We start from the raw sequence: 18,732 nt of genomic DNA, 5'->3' as shown, positions 1-18,732 counted from the left end.
AGGCCAGGAGGGCGCTTGAGGAACAGCAGGATTGAAGGAGCCTTTGTTGTCCAGAGCGAGGCTGTGTGGGACAGGCCAGTGCTGCTAAGATCTGAGGACCCCTAAGGGTACATAAGTAGGCATGGCTGGGCAGCTTTTCTGAGGGTGGTGGAGGTGACCAGAGTGAGGCCTTGTCTCTTATGTCAGGCAGGGAAGTACCCCAAGAAGAGGCTGCACCAAGAGTTCAAGACCAGCCTGGGCAACATAGTGAGACCCCATCTCTACCAAAATATCAAAAAATGACCTGGGGCTGGGTGCAGAAGCTCACGCCTGTTATCCAAGCACTTTGGGAGGCTGAGGCCGGCGTATCAGCTGACGTTGGGAGTTTGATACCAGCCTGGCCAACATGGTGAAACCCTGTCTCTACAAAAAATGCAAAAATTCTCTAGGCTTGGTCCCAGCTACTCAGGAGGCTAAGGCAGGAGAATTGCTTGAACCTGGGAGGTAGAGGTTGCAGTGAGCCGAGATCCTGCCATTGCACTCCAGCTTCAGCAACAGAGCCAGACTCTGTCTCAAAATAAAGAAGGAATAACCTGGCCATGGGGTCATGTGCCTGTAGTCCCAGCTACTTGGGAGGCTGAGGCAAGAGAATTGCTTGGCCCCAGGAGTTCAAGGCTGCAGTGAGCTATGATTGCACCACTGCACCCCAGCCTGGGCCACAGAGTGAGACTTTATCTTAAAAAAGAGGCCTCAGTTTCCCCATCTTGAATGGTTCATGGCGGGATAGGCGGCCCTGCCCACCCCAGGACATAAGGGAGGAGCCTCTCCCGTTTCATGTACTTGGTTTTGTGAGTGCTGCTCCAAGGACAGAGCTAAGTGAGGTGCAGGAGGAACGGGGGCTCTTGGCAGTGGGGTGCAGCTTTTTGGGGTGCTGCATAGCTAGTTTGCGCGGTGGGACCACTGACTATCCCTCCTCTCCCCGGGGCTCCTGGCCTCCTGTGGCTGGGATGGTGCTGGGGAGGGGATGGGGTCGCCAGCTGGACGTGGGCGGGGCTGCTGGCTCTCCCCGCCCCCAGGGCCACCGCCCACTACGCCGCGCATCGATTGGTCGCCGGCCCATTAGCGGGGGTGACGAGTCCGACTCATCAATATTTTAAGGAATGACCCGGCCTTGGGGTCCGGCACTGCTGCGCGGGCGGGGTCTGAAGCCACGTGTTTTTTTTTTTGTTTTTTTTTGTTTTTTTTTTTTTTTTGTCCTCCAATTGTCAGCGCTATTTTTACCACTGGAAAGCCGCTGCCCCTCCCCCATGCCGGCTGGACCGACTGTCTAGCCGGGTTGGGGGCGGGGGTCTCTTGTCTGGGTTGCGGGTCGTGGGGTTAGGGGAGGCGGTGGTTTAGAAAGGCGATGAACAGGGACTCCATTAGACTTTCCCGGCCCTCCTTGCTCCATACCCCGCCACCAAAAACCCCTCTGAAGCCCCCATCCCATCCAAGATGGGAACAAAAAAAACATTTTTTCAGGAGGAGAAGCCAGGCAGTCCGGCTGAGCGTAGGAAAACCAGAGGTGGGGGCTGTGATGGGTTGGGGGAGGGTGGTCTAACCGCCCAGTGCTCCGAGGAGGCCCAGCACTGTAGGGGGACCTGGGTGGGCTTCTTTGTCTCCAGCGCCAATCCTCAGAGAAGCAGGATGTGAGGGGGAGAGGCAATCCCTCCCTGTCCCTGGTCTTAATGGAATGACAGCCCAGTCTTCAGTGTCCAAGGTCATCATGTCTGCGTCCGAATCAGGGGCCCCTAGAGGCCACACACAGGTCCAGCACCCCGTTTTACTGGTAGGGAAGCTGAGGCCCCAAGAGACACAGGGCCTGGCCCAGGACAGAGCCCAGGCCAGCACTGCCCCACACCAACACAGCTGGTTTTTTCTGGCACCCTGGAATCGTGGAGGAGGGCTGACCACCAAGAGAGTTAAAGGTCACAGGGTCATGGAGAGCGAGAACGGTACAGGGCAAAGGTTTCCTGGGAGAAGAGGTTTTGTTTTGGTTGGTTTTTGAGATGGGGTCTCATTCTCTTGCCCAGGCTGCAGTGCAGGTGTGCAGTGTCGGCTCACTGCAGCCTCAACTTCCTGGGTTAAACCAATCTCCTGCCTCAGTCCCCCAGGTACCTGGGCCTACATGCATGTGCCACCACGCCTGGCTAATTTTTGTACTTTTAGTAGAGACAGGGTTTCACCATGTTGCCCAGGCTGCTGAACTCCTGAGCTCAAGTGATCTACCCACCTTAGCCTCCCAAAGTGTTGGGATGACAGGCGTGAGCCACCGCATCCAGCCAGAAGAGGTCTAAAGGCAGGGGAGATGATGAAGAGTGGGAAGAGCAAAGTTCCTAGAGAGGGCTTGAAACACCTACCTTGGCCGTACCCAGAAGTTACCTGCCCTGCCCATGACTGCACGTGTGTTGTAACATTGCAGACACCACCTCTCGCCCCATCTTTCCACTGAGTGGACAGAAAGTGAGGAGGGGGGCTCAGAGGTCGGGAGTGTGGTCAGCGTCACTCACTTAGGGAGCCGAGGGCTCATGCTTTGAACCCGGGTCAGCCAAGCTCTCTACACATGGCCTCCTCCCCCCAGTTCTGGTCCCAGGGGCAGGCGGGGACAGCGCACTCCTGCCCCTGCCACAGCCAGGCCCCCTTCCCTGTGGCCTGCAGCCTCCCCTCTCCAGAGAACCAGGTCCAGCCTCGCTCTCTCCATCTGTAGCCAGGTGGGGCCCTCCCTGCTGGCACTGTGGCTTGGAGACTTTTCCTTCTAGCTACTCAACCTGCCTCCCCTGTGGATCCAGGCTGGTCCTACGGAGGACTGCTGTGCCCGGCATCAGGCCCACAGGCTCCTGGCAGGCCTGCAGGGTTGGGGAGGGGAGGTCAAGGCAGTCCCAACCTCCCAGGGCAGTCCCTGTTTAGGGCCTGGCTGGCCACACCTGCCATGCCCTTGGAAGATTCCTCTGTAAGTTCCACTCCCACTCCAGTGAGGGCTACCTGGGCCTCACCTGCGAGAGCCTCCCCCGGGGCCCTGTTCCCCATCTCTGTGCCTTCTCCCTATCAAGGGTTCCTCCAGCCAGCAGGAAGAGCCGGGGGTGACAGGGATGGATTGATGTCTGAGAACTCGGCACTGGGCTGACTTCCTGCCTGCCGTTGCCTGCGCCACGTGGGTGTGTAATCACCTCACTCAGGGACCTCACACCTACCCTTCCCAGGCTGCGGGGTCACCAGCTCTGAGTCCCCCGGGTTTCCCAATGGTAAAGAGAGAGGTGGCCACCGTCAGGAGCACTAGCCTACCAGATAAATGGATGGGCTTGGAGCTCAGGGACTGGGTTTCATGGGCTCAGCTGCAGCCCCACCCCTGCCCCAGGAAATGCCATCCCCGAAGGTCAAGGCCTGGGCCTGGACCGGCCACTGGCTGGTGGTGGTAGTGGCAGGTATGTTCCCACCTCCACCCTCAGGGAAGAAGCAAGTTGCAGGAGCCTGGAATATGACTCAGGTCTTCCTTTTGTCCCTGTGGACTCTCTGTGTCAACTGGGGAGACAGCCATGAGAACAGACACTTGGAGAACCCTATAACTGGCACCATGCAAGAGAGACAGGCAGGAGGAGGCTGTGGGAGCTCAGAGGAGACACTTGTGCTGGCCTGAGCAGAGGAGAAAGGAGGGGTATGAGGGAAGGCTTCCTGGAAGAAGTGGCGTCTGGATTAATTACTGAAGGGTGAGTAGGAATTAGGGGAAGAAAGGAAGAAACATGGGGCAGGGAAAAGGTCAGGCATGAGCAAAGCTCGTGGGGGCCTCCGTCCCCATCCTCCCCCCGCCTTCATGAGATCTAAACACCACCACCACTACCCAGCCGCCAGTGTCCTGGTAAGTCCTGCCTCCAAGTCATTGCTCAGGCCCCCAGCTCCCTCTTTATTTTCTTTGCACTCTTGAAGCCCAACGCAATAACCACCTCTTGGAGGAAACCAAACTCCCTACTCCCTATCCCTACTCCCCTCCCCTCCCCCAGTACCAAGGCAGGATCTCCTAGGAGACCGCTGGTTTGGAAACCTGTCCTTGAAGCTAAGTGGGCTCAGCAGGGAGTCCTGTTCCGTCCCTGGGGCTGTTCCCTGGTTATTGTCTGCAGGTTGCTGGCTGAGCTTGCCCCAAGGAGAGAGGGAATTCCCACGGTGCCCTATGGCCCAGAGGCCTCGCAGATGATCTCACAGAAGTGGGGCAGCTATTTTTACCTGGCATTTAATTACAGGGTTGGGATCCCCGAGGAGAGATGAGATGGTGATCCCAGGAGCTGCGAGGGAGGGGCATCCAGGAACTGTGGGGATCCTGGGAGGACAGGCGAGGGCAAGACGCTCTAACTCCATTCCTCTAACTCCATTCCTCGGAAGGATGGTCCCATGTCCCCCAACACTGGGCTGGCTCCTCAGACAGGGACTTCCCAGGGCACTTACTACATCACCCCACTTCATCAGTATTGGTAATTTTCCCCCTGGCTTGAATAAGTGCTGTGTGCACACAGCAGATTGGACCTGTGCCCTCAAGGGCAATGGCAAGGCCTCCAGGTGATCTGCTGGCCCCAAGCCACACAGTTCAGCCATCCAGAGCGGTGAAGGACTGAAGGACGGAGGGGCCTGGGAATAAGAGGATGAAGCTGGGGTGAGGAGACAGCTGGGATTCCTGGACTGGGGCATCTTCAAAATCGAATTTGAATGGGGATTCTGGGGGGACCCATATTCCAGAACGTGGGAATGTAAATAGAAGCGTCCAGGCCGTTGTGATGGAAAGAAGCAGGTCCTTCAGTGTCAGTATAAAATCTTGGTTTGCTTAGGTAGGCCTGGTAGCTCTCCCCTGTAGTTCTAGCTATCGGAAGGCTGAGGCAGGAGGATCGCTTGTACCCAGGAGTTGGAAGCTGCAGTGAACTATGATCTCACTACTGCACTCCAGCCTGGGAGACACCAAGAGACTCTGTCTCAAAAAAAAGAAAAAAACCTTAGTTCTTATCCACAGCTTTGCTTTTCAAGGTTTCAGATACCTGTGGTCAACAGAGATCTGAAAATATTAAATAGAAAGTCCCAGAAGTAGACATACGAATAAAAATGTAAATTGCAGGCCATTGTGAGTGGCAGGATGAAATCTCACACTGTCCGGCCGTTCACCTGGGATGTAAATCATCTCTTTGTCTGGCAGCGCTGTGGCTGTGACCCGCTCATCACTTAGGAGCTGTGTCGGTTATTAGATCCAAAAACCGTAGTGGGCCAGGTGCAAGTGGCTCATGCCTATAATTTCAGCACTTTGGGAGGCCGAGGCCAGAGGATTGCTTGAGCCCAGGAGTTAGAGACCAGCCTCGTCAACAGAGTGAGATCTTGTCTCTATGTATGCGCACGCGTGCACACACACACAGACACACACACACACACACACCCAGCCAGGCAAGGACAGTGACATAGGTTCAGTACTAGCCACAGTTTCAAGCATCTGCTAGGGATCTTGTGACATACCCTCTTGGACAAGAGGGAACTACTGTATTTGATCCACACTAGGAGGAGGCACCTCAAGTCCTGGAGTCACTGCAGACCTGGGTGAGAACCCTAGACCTGTCTCGTCACTAACAAGCAGTTTGTCCTCAGGCCCAGTGTCAGGGCTTAGGCAGTGACAGCTGTGACACGCCTGGTATGGCAAACACATTCATGTGTTCATTCAGTCAGTGTTTCCCAAGTGCCTGCCATATGCCCAGCACGGAGGACACGGCCGCTTCTAGGGCTGGCAAAATCCGTCTTGTGAAACTGGCATTCTCGGGGGAAGGGGGCAGAGGGGGACACACAACCAAGCAACTGAATACACGACATGTCAGCCGGCAGTCAGGATGATGGTGGAATAGAGTGCACGGCGCGCATCAGAGGGAGATTGTCATCAGAGGCATTTGTCACTCTCAAGAGCGGTTAGGGAAGGCTATGGGCCAAGCTGATCATTGAGTAGAAACCTGAAGGAGGTGAGGGATTGTGGAGGAAAGAACATTCCAGGTGCGTGCAAAGGCCCTGGGGTAGGAATATGGCTGCTGTGCTTCTGGGAGGGCAGGGAGGCAGGTACAGCCAGGGAACAGTGGCAGCAGATATGCCCAGAGGGGTAAACTGAGGCAGATCATCTCAGGCCCTAGGGGCTGCAGATAGAGCTTTGGCTTCTACTCAATAGGAACCGTTGGGGGATTGTGTGTGGAGGAGGGACTTGATCTGTCTCGTGTTTTGGGTTTGGGGTTTTTTGTTTTGTTTTGGTTTTTGAGTCAGGATCTGTATCACCAGGCTGGAGTGTAGCGGCATGACCATAATTCACTGCAGCCTCCAACTCATGGGCTTAAGCAATTCTCCCACCTCAGTCTCCTGAGTAGCTAGGACTATAGGGATGCCACCACATCCGGATTGTTTTGGGTTTTTTGTTTGTTTGTTTGTTTGTTTGTTTTGAGAGAGAGTCTTGCTCTGTTGCCCAGGCTGGAGTACAGTGGTGACATCATGGCTCACAGTAGCCTCACCCTCCCAGGCTCAGGTGATACTTCCAAGTAGCTGGGACTACAGGTGTGCACTACCATGGCCAGCTAATTTTTTGTATTTTTTTTTTTTTTCTGTAAAGACAGGGTTTTGCCGTGTTGCCCAGGCTAGTCTTGAATTCCTGAGCTCAAACACTCTGCCAACCTCAGCCTCCCAAAGTGCTGGGATTACAGGTGTAAGCCAATGTCCCCAGCCAAGATGATTTTTTTTTTTTTGAGACGGAGTCTTGCACTGTTGCCCAGGCTGGAGGAGAGCAGTGGCATGATCTTGGCTCACTGCAACCTCCACCTCCCAATTTCAAGCAATTCTCTGCCTCAGCCTCCCGAGTAGCTGGGATTACAGGCACCTGCCACCAAGCCTGGCTAATTTTTGTATTTTTAGTAGAGACGGGGTTCACCATCTTGGCTAGACTGGTTTTGAACTCCTGACCTCGTGATCCACCAGCCTTGGCCTCCCAAAGTGCTAGGATTACAGCTGTGAGCCACTGCGCCTGGCCTCGATAATTTTTTTATTATTACTTTTTCTAGTGATAGAGTCTCGCTATGTTGCACAGGCTGGTCTTGAACTTCTGGCTTCAAGTAATCCTCCACCCTTAGGTTCCCAAAGTGCTGGGATTATAGGCATGCACAACCGCATATGGCAGTCCTGAGTTCTGGAAATGACTGGGCTCCGAGGAGAACAGAAATTTTTTTTTTTTTTTTTTTTTTTGAGACAGGGTCTTGCTCTGTCGCCCAAGCTAGAGTGCAGTGGCATGTTCTCGGCTCACTGCAGCCTCCACTTCCCGGTTCAAGCGATTCTTCTGCCTCAGCCTTCCAAGCATCTGGAATTACAGGCACCTGCCACCATGCCCAGCTAGTTTATGTATTTTTAGTAGAGACAGGGTTTCACCATCTTGACCAGGCTGGTTTCAAACTCCTGATCTCATGATCTACCCGCCTCAGCCTCCCAAAGTGCTGGGATTACAGACAGGTGTGACCCACCTCGCCCAGGCAAGACAGACTTTAGAGGGAGTGAGATCAGGAACCCAGGGATCATGAAGAAGCTGCTGGAGTACTACATGCAGGAAAAATTTATGTGACTCCGGGGACGGCAGCCTGGACCTCTAGGAAGGAGTTGAGTTCTCGGTATATTTCAAAGGTCTGGCCAACGGGATTCCATGTGACTTCTTCCTTTCTACCCAGCTTTGTGGAACCTCAGAAGAGGTCACTGAGGAAGTGAGGTCACCAGAGGCTCATGGGGAACCCACTTGAAAGCATCTGTCATCCCAGCCTCTTCTGCCAGCCCCAGGAATGACCCTGAAGTTCTCTGAGACTACTGTTTGGGGAGAGAATGATGCAGGACTGCCCCTTCTGCAGACACCCCTCCGGCCTCCCCAGTTGTCTTTCTCTTTCTCTCGTTTTTTTTTTTTTTTTTTTTTGACAGAGTCTTACGGTTGCCTAGGCTGGAGTACAGTGGCGCAATCTCAGCTCAATGCAACTTCTGCCTCCTGGGCTCAAGTGATTCTCCTGCCTCAGCCTTCAGAGTGGCTGGAATTACAGCGTGCACCACCACACTTGGCTAATTTTTCTATTTTTAGGAGAGACGGGGTTTCACCATGTTGGCCAGGCTGGTCTCTGACTCCCAGCCTCAGGTGATCCATCCACCTCGGCCTCCCAAAGTGCTGGGATTACAGGTGTCAGCCACGCACCGGCCCCACTTTTTCTTTTTCTTTGCACACATCCATGCTGCTTGGAAACGCTGCATGCTGTAGTACCCCAACACACACACACACACACACACACACACTCACTCACTCACTCACTCACTCACTCACAGCCCCGGGGAGCACTGCGGGAGCTGGAAGGAGGGGACAGGTGGACGTACTGATCACAGGCCTGAAAGTCAAAGTGCGCTCTTCTCGCCCGCAGCCACAGGTGGCTGCGATGGGACGGAAGCCATGAATGGTGCCGCCCCCGGCCCCGCCGCAGCCGCCCCGGTCCCGGTCCCGGTCCCGGTCCCGGACTGGCGGCAGTTCTGCGAGCTGCACGCGCAGGCGGCCGCCGTGGACTTTGCGCACAAGTTCTGCCGCTTCCTGCGGGACAACCCAGCCTACGACACGCCGGACGCCGGCGCCTCGTTCTCCCGCCACTTCGCCGCCAACTTCCTGGACGTCTTCGGCGAGGAGGTGCGCCGCGTGCTAGTGGCCGGGCCGACGTCTCGGGGCGCGACCGCACGCGCGGAGGCCATGGAGCCAGAGCCCGCGGAGACCTCTGCACTCAAGGCGGCGAACTACGGCCACTCGCGGAGCTCGGAGGACGTGTCCACGCAGGCGGCCATCAAGGCCCGCGTCCGCAAGGGCTTCTCGCTGCGCAACATGAGCCTGTGCGTGGTGGACGGCGTGCGCGACATGTGGCACCGGCGCGCCTCGCCCGAGCCCGACGCTGGAGCTGCCCCGCGTGCCGCCGAGCCCGCCGCTGAGCCCCGTGACAAGTGGACGCGGCGCCTGCGGCTGTCTCGGACGCTGGCGGCCAAGGTGGAGCTGGTGGACATTCAGCGCGAGGGGGCGCTGCGCTTCATGGTGGCCGACGACGCGGCGGCGGGTCCCGGGGGCGCGGCGCAGTGGCAGAAGTGCCGCCTGCTCCTGCGCAGGGCCGTGGCCGAGGAACGCTTCCGCCTGGAGTTCTTCGTGCCGCCCAAGGTGAGCACCCCGTAACTCCTACCTCTTGGGGGCACCAGAGGAGGCACCTGGGTAGCAGCTGAGGGGGCCAGGGACTGCCTTTGGGGACTGCGTGGTCTAATCTGGTTGACAGGGTGGAGTATTTGGTGCCAGGATCCTGGGAGGTGGGCCTGTCACTTCCCTTGGAGCAGTCACCCCTTCAACCCCAGTTCTTTGTGAAGAAGGACCCTTTGGCTACACCAAAGGGTTCTAGGTCACTGTTTTTTCTTTTCTTTCTTTCTCTTATTCTGAGGTGGGTGGGTGGGTGGGTGGGTGTGTGTGTGTGTGTGTGTGTGTCTGCCTGCGTGTGTGAGAGACCCAGGCTGCAGTGCCGTGGCACAATCTCAGCTCACTGCAACCTCAGCCTCCCCAGTAGCTGGGATTTACAGGTGCATACCACCAAGCCCAGCTACTTTGTATTTTTAGTAGAGACGGGGTTTCGCCATGTTAGCCAGGCTGGACTCAAACTCCTGACCTCAAGTGATCCGCCTGCCTTGGCCTCCCAGAGTGCTGGGATTACAGGCCTGGAGTGCAGTGGTGCGATCATGGCTCACTGCAGCCTCAACCTCCACACTCAAGCAACCCTCTTGTCGCAGCATCTTGAGTAGCTAGGACCACACGCACCACCACTCCCAGCAATTTTTTTTTTTTTTTTTTTTTTTTTTTTTTTTCATAAAGATGGGATCTAACTGTGTTGCCCAGCTGGTCTTGAACTCCTGAGCTCAAGAGATCCTCCCCAGCCTTGGCCTCCTAAAGTGCTGGGATTGATTACAAGCATGAGCCACTGTGCCTGGCTCAGGGCACCGTTCTTGGTGTTATTCAAGAGCCTGGCTACATGCCCTCCTTTCCTGCAGCTCGAGGGTAGCTGGCACCTCCCAGAGCTGAGGCCCGCAGGGATGAAGGCAGGAGTGGCCAAGCACATTCACAAAGGGCTCCCCGGGAGGCCCATGTCTGATGCCACAGGGCTCTGCTCTTCCCCAGCTCAGCTGCCAGGCTCCAGCCCAGCCCCTGCCCAGGGGCTCTTTTCTGGATGCCAGGCTTCTTTCTGGCTATCACCAACATTATTGCTCATTGACGTGCACGGACTCTTCCCCCCTTAGAGACCGGCCATCAGGTCCCTGGTGGTAGTGTCACATCTTCTCCAGGGTGGCCCCCCTGCTGTGGAAAGTGGGAATAGCTGTAACAAAGGTGCCCACCCTCTGAGAGCCCACAGTATGTCCAGACCTCAGCCTGGTGGGCATCTGCACATACACGCTGTCATCCTCCAGGTACCCCATCCCAGCAAGGTGAGCACATGGTCCCCAGATTACAGAAGAGAGCACAAACAGATGCTCAGAGAGGGAGTGACCTGCCCAACGTCACGCAGCTGGCGGGTGCCAGAACAGGGCTAATGTAGCCGGGCGTGGTGGCGTGCGCCTGTGGTTTCAGCTACTTGGGAAGCTGAGGCAGAAGAATCGCTTTAACCCAGGAGTCAGTGAGCCAGGATTGCGCCACTGCCCTCCTGGCTGGGTGACAGAGTGAGACCCCATCTCAAAAAAAAAAAAAAAAACCTGGGGTAATGATACCCGCCACCCTGGTGGTCCCAAGAATGAAAGGAATGTGGAGGGAGGTCCTTGGGCACTGGGAGGTTTGGGCAGGGGGAGGTTTTGCTGGTGCTGCAGCTGACAGCACCCCCAGGAACCATTGAGGGCCCCCACCTGCCTCCCACCTCAAGGCCCACTCTGTCCCTGGGTGCTCTCTGAGTCACCCTCAGTTTCTTAGCTCTCTCTCCATCTCTCACTCTGCTGGGGGAATCTGTGCTCCTGGAGGTGGTGGGGTGGGGGCTCCCCAAGGCTCAGTGCCCATGAGCCACATGGGTCCTAAAGTGACTTTCCAGGGACACACCTACTCTCTGAAGAGCTTTGTCCCCAGGTCCCAGCACCCCTAGACTTCCCAAGGGCTTTTTTCCTGCCCAGGCTCCTGCCTTTAATTCCCTGGGAGAAATCCTAGACCCCTAAGCCTGACTCTACTCCTTGTCTGACAGGGAGACCGAGACCCAGTAACGGGTGGGGTGGGGCTTACCCAGGGTCACCCAGAGGGCAGGGACAGAGGGCCGGGGCTCCAGTGCCTCAGCCCTGAGTAGCAGTCACAGCTGCCCTTCTGTAAATAGCAGCGTCTGCCACCCTCGGGGGAGGGGAGGCAGCTGCTGGTGGCTGCCCCTTAGTCCCGGCGGAGCTGCTGACTTTGCTGCTGGCAGAGGGCAGCGTTCCTGTGGGGTCACCGGGCCCTTCCCCTCCTTGCATCATGCAAAGGTGGGGGCACTTGTGGGTATTCAGGAGTCAGTCCCATGGGTGGGTAGCTCCTTCCATGGTAGGAGTTCGGTTGAGTTTTCCAAATGTGTCTGGTCCCAGGAGGCCAGCTCCCAGGGTGAGTGAGCCCGCTGGGATGGCCCTAATGACACCCCCACTGCCTCTGCACCCACTCACAGTCCGGATCTCTCGCCCCTGAGAGGCCTAGCTGCACCCTTGGAGCAGTCAGGATCTCGAGGCCTGCGGGCTCAGGGGCCATGGCCTGGCACCTTAGATGTCCGTCTCACACAGCCTTTGAGGTGCCAGCTGTGGTGAGTCGGGCCTCTGGCTTCCTCCCTCCTCACCTCTGCAGGAAGAGCCCCTGAACCCAGGTCCCCTCATTGCCCTATGCCAGGCCAGCCCTGGGGACCCAAGGAGCAATGACGCCAGCCCCATGCCATCAGGGAAGCCACTGGGAAACCTGGTATTTTCAGGAGGCTTGCAAATCTTAGTGGGGTCGGCCAAGCTTGGCGGCTCACACCTGTCATCCGAGCACTCTGGGAGGCCAAGGCGGGTGGATCACTTGAGGTCAAGAGTTCAAGACCATTTTGGCCAACATGCCAGAACCCTGTCTCTACTAAAAATACAAAAATTAGCTGGGTGTGGTGGTGGGCACCTGTAGTCTCAGCTACTCAGGAGGCTGAGGCAGGAGAATCCCCTCCGCCTCCCTGGGAGGCAGAGATTGCAGTGAGCCGAGATCGTACCACTGCACTCTCCAGCCTGGTGACAGAGGGAGACTCCATCTCAAAAAAAAAAACCAAAAACAAAAAAAACCAGAAATCCTAGTGGAGTGAACGCTGGGTGTTCTAGGGCCCCAAGGACGAAAAGTTGTGGCTGCCTAAGTGGCCAGGACCCTGGAACAGGCACTTCTGGAGGTGTCAGCTCTGTGGGCAAAGGCCTGGAGTTGTAATGCCAGTTGACCATTCAGGGATGTAGGCACAGTGAGTTGTGGCTGGAGCAGCTGGGAGGAAGCTGGACCAGGACAGGTGGACCTCTGATTCCAAGCTGGGGAACCACAGCATCTCTGGCCAGCAGGAGCCCTGCTGAAGCTTCCAGTCCAGGCCTCCACAGCAGACTTCCGTCTGCTCTGTCCCCGGCCCTGCTGGCCGGCATGACGGCCACACACCAGTGTCAGGCAGGCCCCATTCATGCTCCAAGCCCAGCCCTGCACCCACTGGACAGGGGCCAGTGCTTCCTGGAATTCCCGTCTGCCTGCCCATCAAATGTGTGGCCCTTCCTTTTCCTCCTAAGAAAGTCCCTGTCCTGTCCTAGAGACAGAGCCCTGCTGGAAATCCCAGACTCAGGCCGGCTCCCGGGGACGAGGCATGGGGGAGGGGGGCTCAGGTTTACTGCAGGGAGCTTTGAGGCAGAGTCAGTGGGACCAGGCACAGAGTGGCCATCCCACACAGCCCTGCCAGCTCACCTTGGATCAACCCTGCCCGCAGAGCTGTTGGGAACACTGGTCCCTTTTACTCACTCCGGGAAACATCAAGTCCCGTTCTGAGTTAGGGGCTCCAGGGCCCTCTCTGGAAGGTTTGGTCTGTAGTACGAGACCAGCATTTTTTCTTTTTCTTTCTTTTTTTATTTTTTTATAAGCCACCAGGTTTTAAGACCATTTTTATTCGTTTTTATTTTTTATTTTATTTATTTTTATTTATTTTTTTATAAAGACAGGGTTTCACCATGTTGGTCAGGCTGGTCTTGAACTCCGGACTCAGGTGATCCGCCCACCTTGTCCTCCAAAGTGCTTGGATTACAGGCGTGAGCCACCGTGCCCAGCCGATTTTATTTTTTATTTTTTCAATTTTTTTTTTCCAAGACAGAGTCTTGCTCTGTCACCTAGGCTGGAGTGCAGTGGGTACGATCTCAGCTCACTGCACCCTCCACCACCCAGGTTTAAGCAATTCTCCTGCCTCAGCCTCCCGAGTAGCTGGGATTACAGGTGACTGCCACCACGCCCAGCTAATTTTTGTATTTTTAGTAGAGACGGGGTTTCACCATGTTGGCCAGGCTGGTCTCAAACCACTGACCTCATGATCCGCCTGCCTCAACCACCCAAAGTGCTGGGATTACAGGCCTGAGCCACTGTGCCAGGCTATTTTATTTTTTTGAGACAGGGTGTCACTCTGTCACCCAGGCTGGGGTCCAGTGGCGCAATCTCGGCTCACTGAATCTTCCACCTCGTGGGTTCAGGTCGTTCTCTTGCCTCAGCCTCCCAAGTAGCTGAGACTGCAGGCAAGCACCACCACGCCTGGCTAATTTTTGTATTTCTAGTAGAGATGGGGTTTTACCATGTTGCCCAGGCTAGTCTCAAACTCCTGACCTCAAGGGATCTGCCTGCCTCCGCCTCTGAAAGTGCTGGGATTACAGGCGTGAGCCGCCACACCCAGTCAAGACCAGCATTTTTTAAAAAGTGAACTAGAATAGAATAGAAAACATCACACCCCGCCACACGCAGGAAGGGTAATTCTCATCTGGTGAGACTTTTGTTTCGGATGTATTTTTACCTATGTATGTGTGTACTGGGCCCAGTGTTAAATGTATTTCTCACAACGGGTCAAGGTGAAAACATGAAAACCACAGATCTCGTGGGTGCACTGGGCAGAGGGCAGCCCAGGTGGGGTTCACTCCTCAGGGCTTCTCAGATCTGGTTCTGTCCCGGACTTGCTGGGTGACTGCAGGAGGAGGTGGTCATTTTGTTTGTTTGTGTTTGAGACAGGATCTCGCTCAGTCACCCAGGCGGGAATATAATGGTGCCGTCATAGCTCATTGCAGCCCCCACCTCCCCAGATCAAGCCATCCTTCCACCTCAGCCTCTCAAGTAGCTGGAACTACAGGCACGCATCACCACACCGGCTGAGCTTCTTCATCTTGAGTAAAGATAAGGTCTGGCTTTGTTGCCCAGGCTGGTCTTGAACTCCTGGACTCAAGCCATCCTCCTGCCTTGGCCTCCCAAAGTGTTAGGATTATAGGCAAGAGTCACCACACCTAGCCAGGAAAAGGTCCTTTGTTTCAAAGAAATGCCTTCCTCAACTTCCCCATCTGTGACGTGGGGATCGGGCCACCTCTGTACCAGCATGACCGTGGCAGTCTATTTAAGGGCTGCCCTGACGCCTGGCAGCAGGGAGGGCGTAGAGAGGGTGTGAGGAAGTGCTGGGACCACTCACTGTCCTTCTGGCCCCCAGGCCTCCAGGCCCAAGGTCAGCATCCCACTGTCGGCCATCATTGAGGTCCGCACCACCATGCCCCTGGAAATGCCAGAGAAGGACAACACGTTTGTGCTCAAGGTGAGGTCTCGCCCCTAACCCCGAAGATCCTCCGGCTGCCCCAGGCCACCTCCCCTGTAGGTGCTACAGCTCTGTAGAGGATTGAGGAGAAGAAGCCTAAGGCAGGATGGCAGTGGGAGGGAGCCCTGCTCTTGGGGGTCCCCAGACCCTATGACAGATGGCTAGCACACAGCTAAGACTTGAATCTCAGCTCCCTGGGTGTTGCCCAACATCTGGGCCCCTTGCTCCGGTTTACCCCTGGGCTGGGAGAAGCTCATGAGTTTCACTTCCTGCCCTCTCTTCCCCAACTGGAGCCAGCACACACCCACCCCACTGGTGGCCAGCCGGCAACAGTTATACAAATGTTCCCATCCCAGGGTACTTCAGTGTGGGAAGCGGCCTGGTCTCCCACGGAGGGCACAAAGGCACCGAGAGTGGGCGGGGTGGCACCCTGGTGGGTCTAGGGGCAGCCCATCCTTTTCCCAGGCCCCACACTGCCACCAGGGTGGCCTGCAGGGGTTTCTGAGGACACAGCTCCAGGCTGCCAGGGCTGTGGTCCCTGGACCTCCGAAAAGGATCAGAGGGTATTGGTGAAGCAGTGCCCTGGGGAGGCCTGGTCCCACCCACTCACCCTGCATGAAGCCCCCACCCTCTTCTCCAGGCATCTGGTTGTGTTTGTGTTTTGACCCATTCCCATTTGTTTAGTCACAGACTCACTTATTCATTTAGCGAGTGTTTACCAACCCCGGACCCTGAGTCATGCCAGGCTGGGGGCTGGGGACACAGTCCCCGCCCACCGGGTACCCTCTCAGCTGCTGATCATGCAGACAGTCCTGAGGCAGAGGGGCTCACCTGCCTCACTTTCCCCATCTGTTTAGAGAGGCATTAAAGGCAATCTCTGAGAACCCTCCCAGCTCTGTCATCCTAGGAGTCCAACAATGACCTTTTTTGGTTGGTTGTTTGTTTGAAGATGGGGTCTCACTCTGTCACCCAGGCTGGAGTGCAGTGGAGTGATCACTACAACCTCCGCCTCCCGGGCTCAGGCGATCCTCCCATATCAGCCTTTTGAGTAGCCGGGACCAAAGGCACATGCCACCATGCTTGGCTAATTTCTGTATTTTTGGTAGAGACAGGGTTTCACCATGTTGCCCAGGCTAGTCTCGAACTCCTGAGCTCAAGACATCTACCCGCCTCAACCTCTCAAAGTGCTGGGATTACAGGCGTGAGCCACCTTGCCCAGCCCCACAACTGCATTTTGACAGAGGCACAGAACCAGAAGCCGACAGCACGGGGCCTGGGCGTCCCAGAGACCTGGGTTCAGGCCCCGGACCTGCCACTGGCTGCTTTGTGACTTTGAGCAAGCTTTTGACCTCTCTGAACCTTGGTCTTCTCGTCTGTAAAATGGGAGAAATGGCTCCCCTCCCTCACAGGGCCATTGGGAGGAGTCCAGCAGAGTGCAGAGTTACGCTCTGGGCCTGGCCCCAGCAGGAGTGTCGCGCTGCCCTCCCCCCCTGCAGATTCTGCTTATCTCAAGCGCATGGCCATGGTAGTACAACTCCAGGCACTCAGACACACCAGCCCTACAACTTAGTGTGCTTGGCCAGCCTGCCTCTCCACGCAACTTGAACCCCATCCCTGGGGTGCCAGGCCGTGGGTTGGGGATGCTGGATCACCCATCCCTCCCCCGCCAGCATGGCCTCCTCAGAGGCTGCATCTCCAAGGCGGAGGAGCTGAGGTCAGTGGGGCGGAACATATCCCCAGTGGGAAGGCCCAGGAGGGAGGGAGGCAGAGTGTGAGCTACAGGCTGTACCCCTGGGTCCCTGGCCTGTGTTCTGGGTGGTGCCCGATGGCGACCCCACTGTCCTTCCTGCTGCACATGCCCTTGAACCCTGCTGTGGGAGGGGGGGATGAGCCGTTTGAGCCACTCTGGCCCTATGCCCTGTGGTCCGGAGCCCGTCTGCTGACCGTGTTCTGGTCTCCTGGCCACTTTCCTTCCCAGGTAGAGAATGGAGCTGAGTACATCCTGGAGACCATCGACTCTCTGCAGAAGCACTCGTGGGTCGCTGACATCCAGGGCTGTGTGAACCCTGGGTAAGTGTCCAAGCGGCCCGAGGATGGGTGGACGGGCTGGGTGTGTCCTTGGTCCAGCCTTCACCAGGAGTAGCTTCCTAACAGGGCAGGAGCTCAGCTTGAGAAATGAGCAATTCAGTGCGATTCAGTGCGATTCAGCTTGGTGCCAGCCAGGATCACCCCTGCTTTAAAATCCCCCTCACCTCCAATCCCCAGCAGACTCTGCAGGGCCTGCTCTGTGGGCCCAGGGCCTGGGGACCTGGAAAGGAGTTGGACCAAGTCCTTTCCAGAGGACTTTCCAACTCCTCAGAGCACTGGGAGTTGGGCAGAGATGGGAATGAGTCCCCAAAGGGCTGGGTGCCGGGCGCAGTGACTCACGTCTGTGATCCCAACACTTTGGAAGGCTGAGCTGGGAGGATCGCTTGAGCTCAGAAGTTCAAGACCAGACTGGGTAACATATAGCCAGACCCTCTCTCTTTTTTTATTTTTTTTTTGAGACGGTTTTGCTCTGTCGCCCAGGCTGGAGTGCACCACTGCACAATCTCAGCTCACTGCAACTTCCGCCTCCCGGGTTCAAGCACTTCTCCAGCCTCAGCCTCCCAAGTAGCTGGGATTACAGACACGTGCCACCACACCCAGCTAATTTTTTTATTTTTAGTAGAGACGGGGTTTCATCATGTTGGCCAGGCTGGTCTTGAACCCCAGACCTCAAGTGATCCACCCACCTCTCAAAGTGCTGGGATTACAGGCGTGAGCCACTGCACCCAGCCAACCCTATCTCTTAAAATAAAAAAAAGAACTGGGGAGAGGCTCCTAAGCCAGCCCTGGGCTCAGGGAAGGCTTGCTGGTAGGCATGGTCACTTAAACTGAGGCTTAAATAAAGAGTAGACCTATGCCAGGCAGAGAAGGATGGGAGAGGGCAGAAAGAACAGCGCAGCAAAAAGAGTGGAAATGGAACTGGGCACAGTGGCATGTATCTGTTTTCCCAGCTACTCAGGAGGCTGAGGCAGGAGGATCACTTGAGCCCAGAAGTCAGAGTCTGCAGTGATCTAGGATTGCGCCACTGCACTCCAGCCTGGGCAACAGAGTGAGACCCTAACTCTTAAAAAATAATAATAAGGGCCGGGCGCGGTGGCTCAAGCCTGTAATCCCAGCACTTTGGGAGGCCGAGGTGGGTGGATCACGAGGTCAAGAGATCGAGACCATCCTGGTCAACACGGTGAAACCCTGTCTCTACTAAAAATAAAAAAAATTAGCTGGGCATGGTGGTGCGTGCCTGTAATCCCAGCTACTCAGGAGGCTGAGGCAGAAGAATTGCCTGAACCCAGGAGGCGGAGGTTGCAGTGAGCCAAGACCGCGCCATTGCACTCCAGCCTGGGTAACAAGAGCGAAACTCCATCCCAAAAAAAAAAAAAAATAGTAATAATAATAATAATAAAAATTTGGCCGGGGCCAGGCCTGGTGACTCACACCTGTAGTCTCAGCACTTTCGGAGATTGAGGTGGGTGGATCACCTGAGGTGGGGGTTCGAGACCAGCCTGGCCAACATAGTGAAACCCGTCTCTACTAAAAATACAAAAATTAGCCAGGTGTGGTGGTGCATGTCTGTAATTCCAGCTACTCAGGAGGCTGAGGCAGGAGAATCACTTGAACCTGGGATGGGGGGGTTTCAGTGAGCCGAGATGGCGCCACTGTGCTCCAGCCTGGGTGACAGAGCAAGACTCTGTCTCAAAAAATAATACCACTTTTAAAAGGTGTGGAAGTATACAGGCACCTGGGACTTGCAGGGAATATCAAGGGCTTTGGGGTAGCCAGTGAGGAGGAGAGTTTGATG

General features: G+C 56.0%; 1 protein-coding gene across 5 annotated transcripts in view; it reads left to right on the top strand.

Moving 5' to 3' along the window:
- The window catches only part of SH2B2 (SH2B adaptor protein 2), a 38,051-nt gene that overhangs the window by 7,464 nt on the left and 11,855 nt on the right, over window positions 1–18,732 (top strand). For 3 of the 5 annotated variants that reach the window (XM_032255066.1, XM_032255065.1, XM_032255070.1), the window contains exons 2-4: window positions 8,448–9,217; window positions 14,748–14,849; window positions 16,828–16,919. In XM_032255066.1, coding sequence (XP_032110957.1) covers window positions 8,448–9,217; window positions 14,748–14,849; window positions 16,828–16,919 — 964 coding nt within the window. Of the gene's footprint in view, window positions 1–2,281; window positions 3,723–8,447; window positions 9,218–14,747; window positions 14,850–16,827; window positions 16,920–18,732 lie in introns of those variants that run through there. The other 2 variants (XM_032255068.1, XM_032255067.1) reach the window with 2 other exon arrangements.

The sequence above is a fragment of the Sapajus apella genome, unplaced genomic scaffold (genome assembly GCF_009761245.1).
Source record: "Sapajus apella isolate SASKATOON/1434 unplaced genomic scaffold, GSC_monkey_1.0 scaffold88, whole genome shotgun sequence".
Lineage (NCBI taxonomy): Eukaryota > Metazoa > Chordata > Mammalia > Primates > Cebidae > Sapajus > Sapajus apella.
The sequence above is the reverse complement of the archived record's forward strand: the minus strand, read 5'-3'. Positions and strand labels throughout refer to the sequence as shown.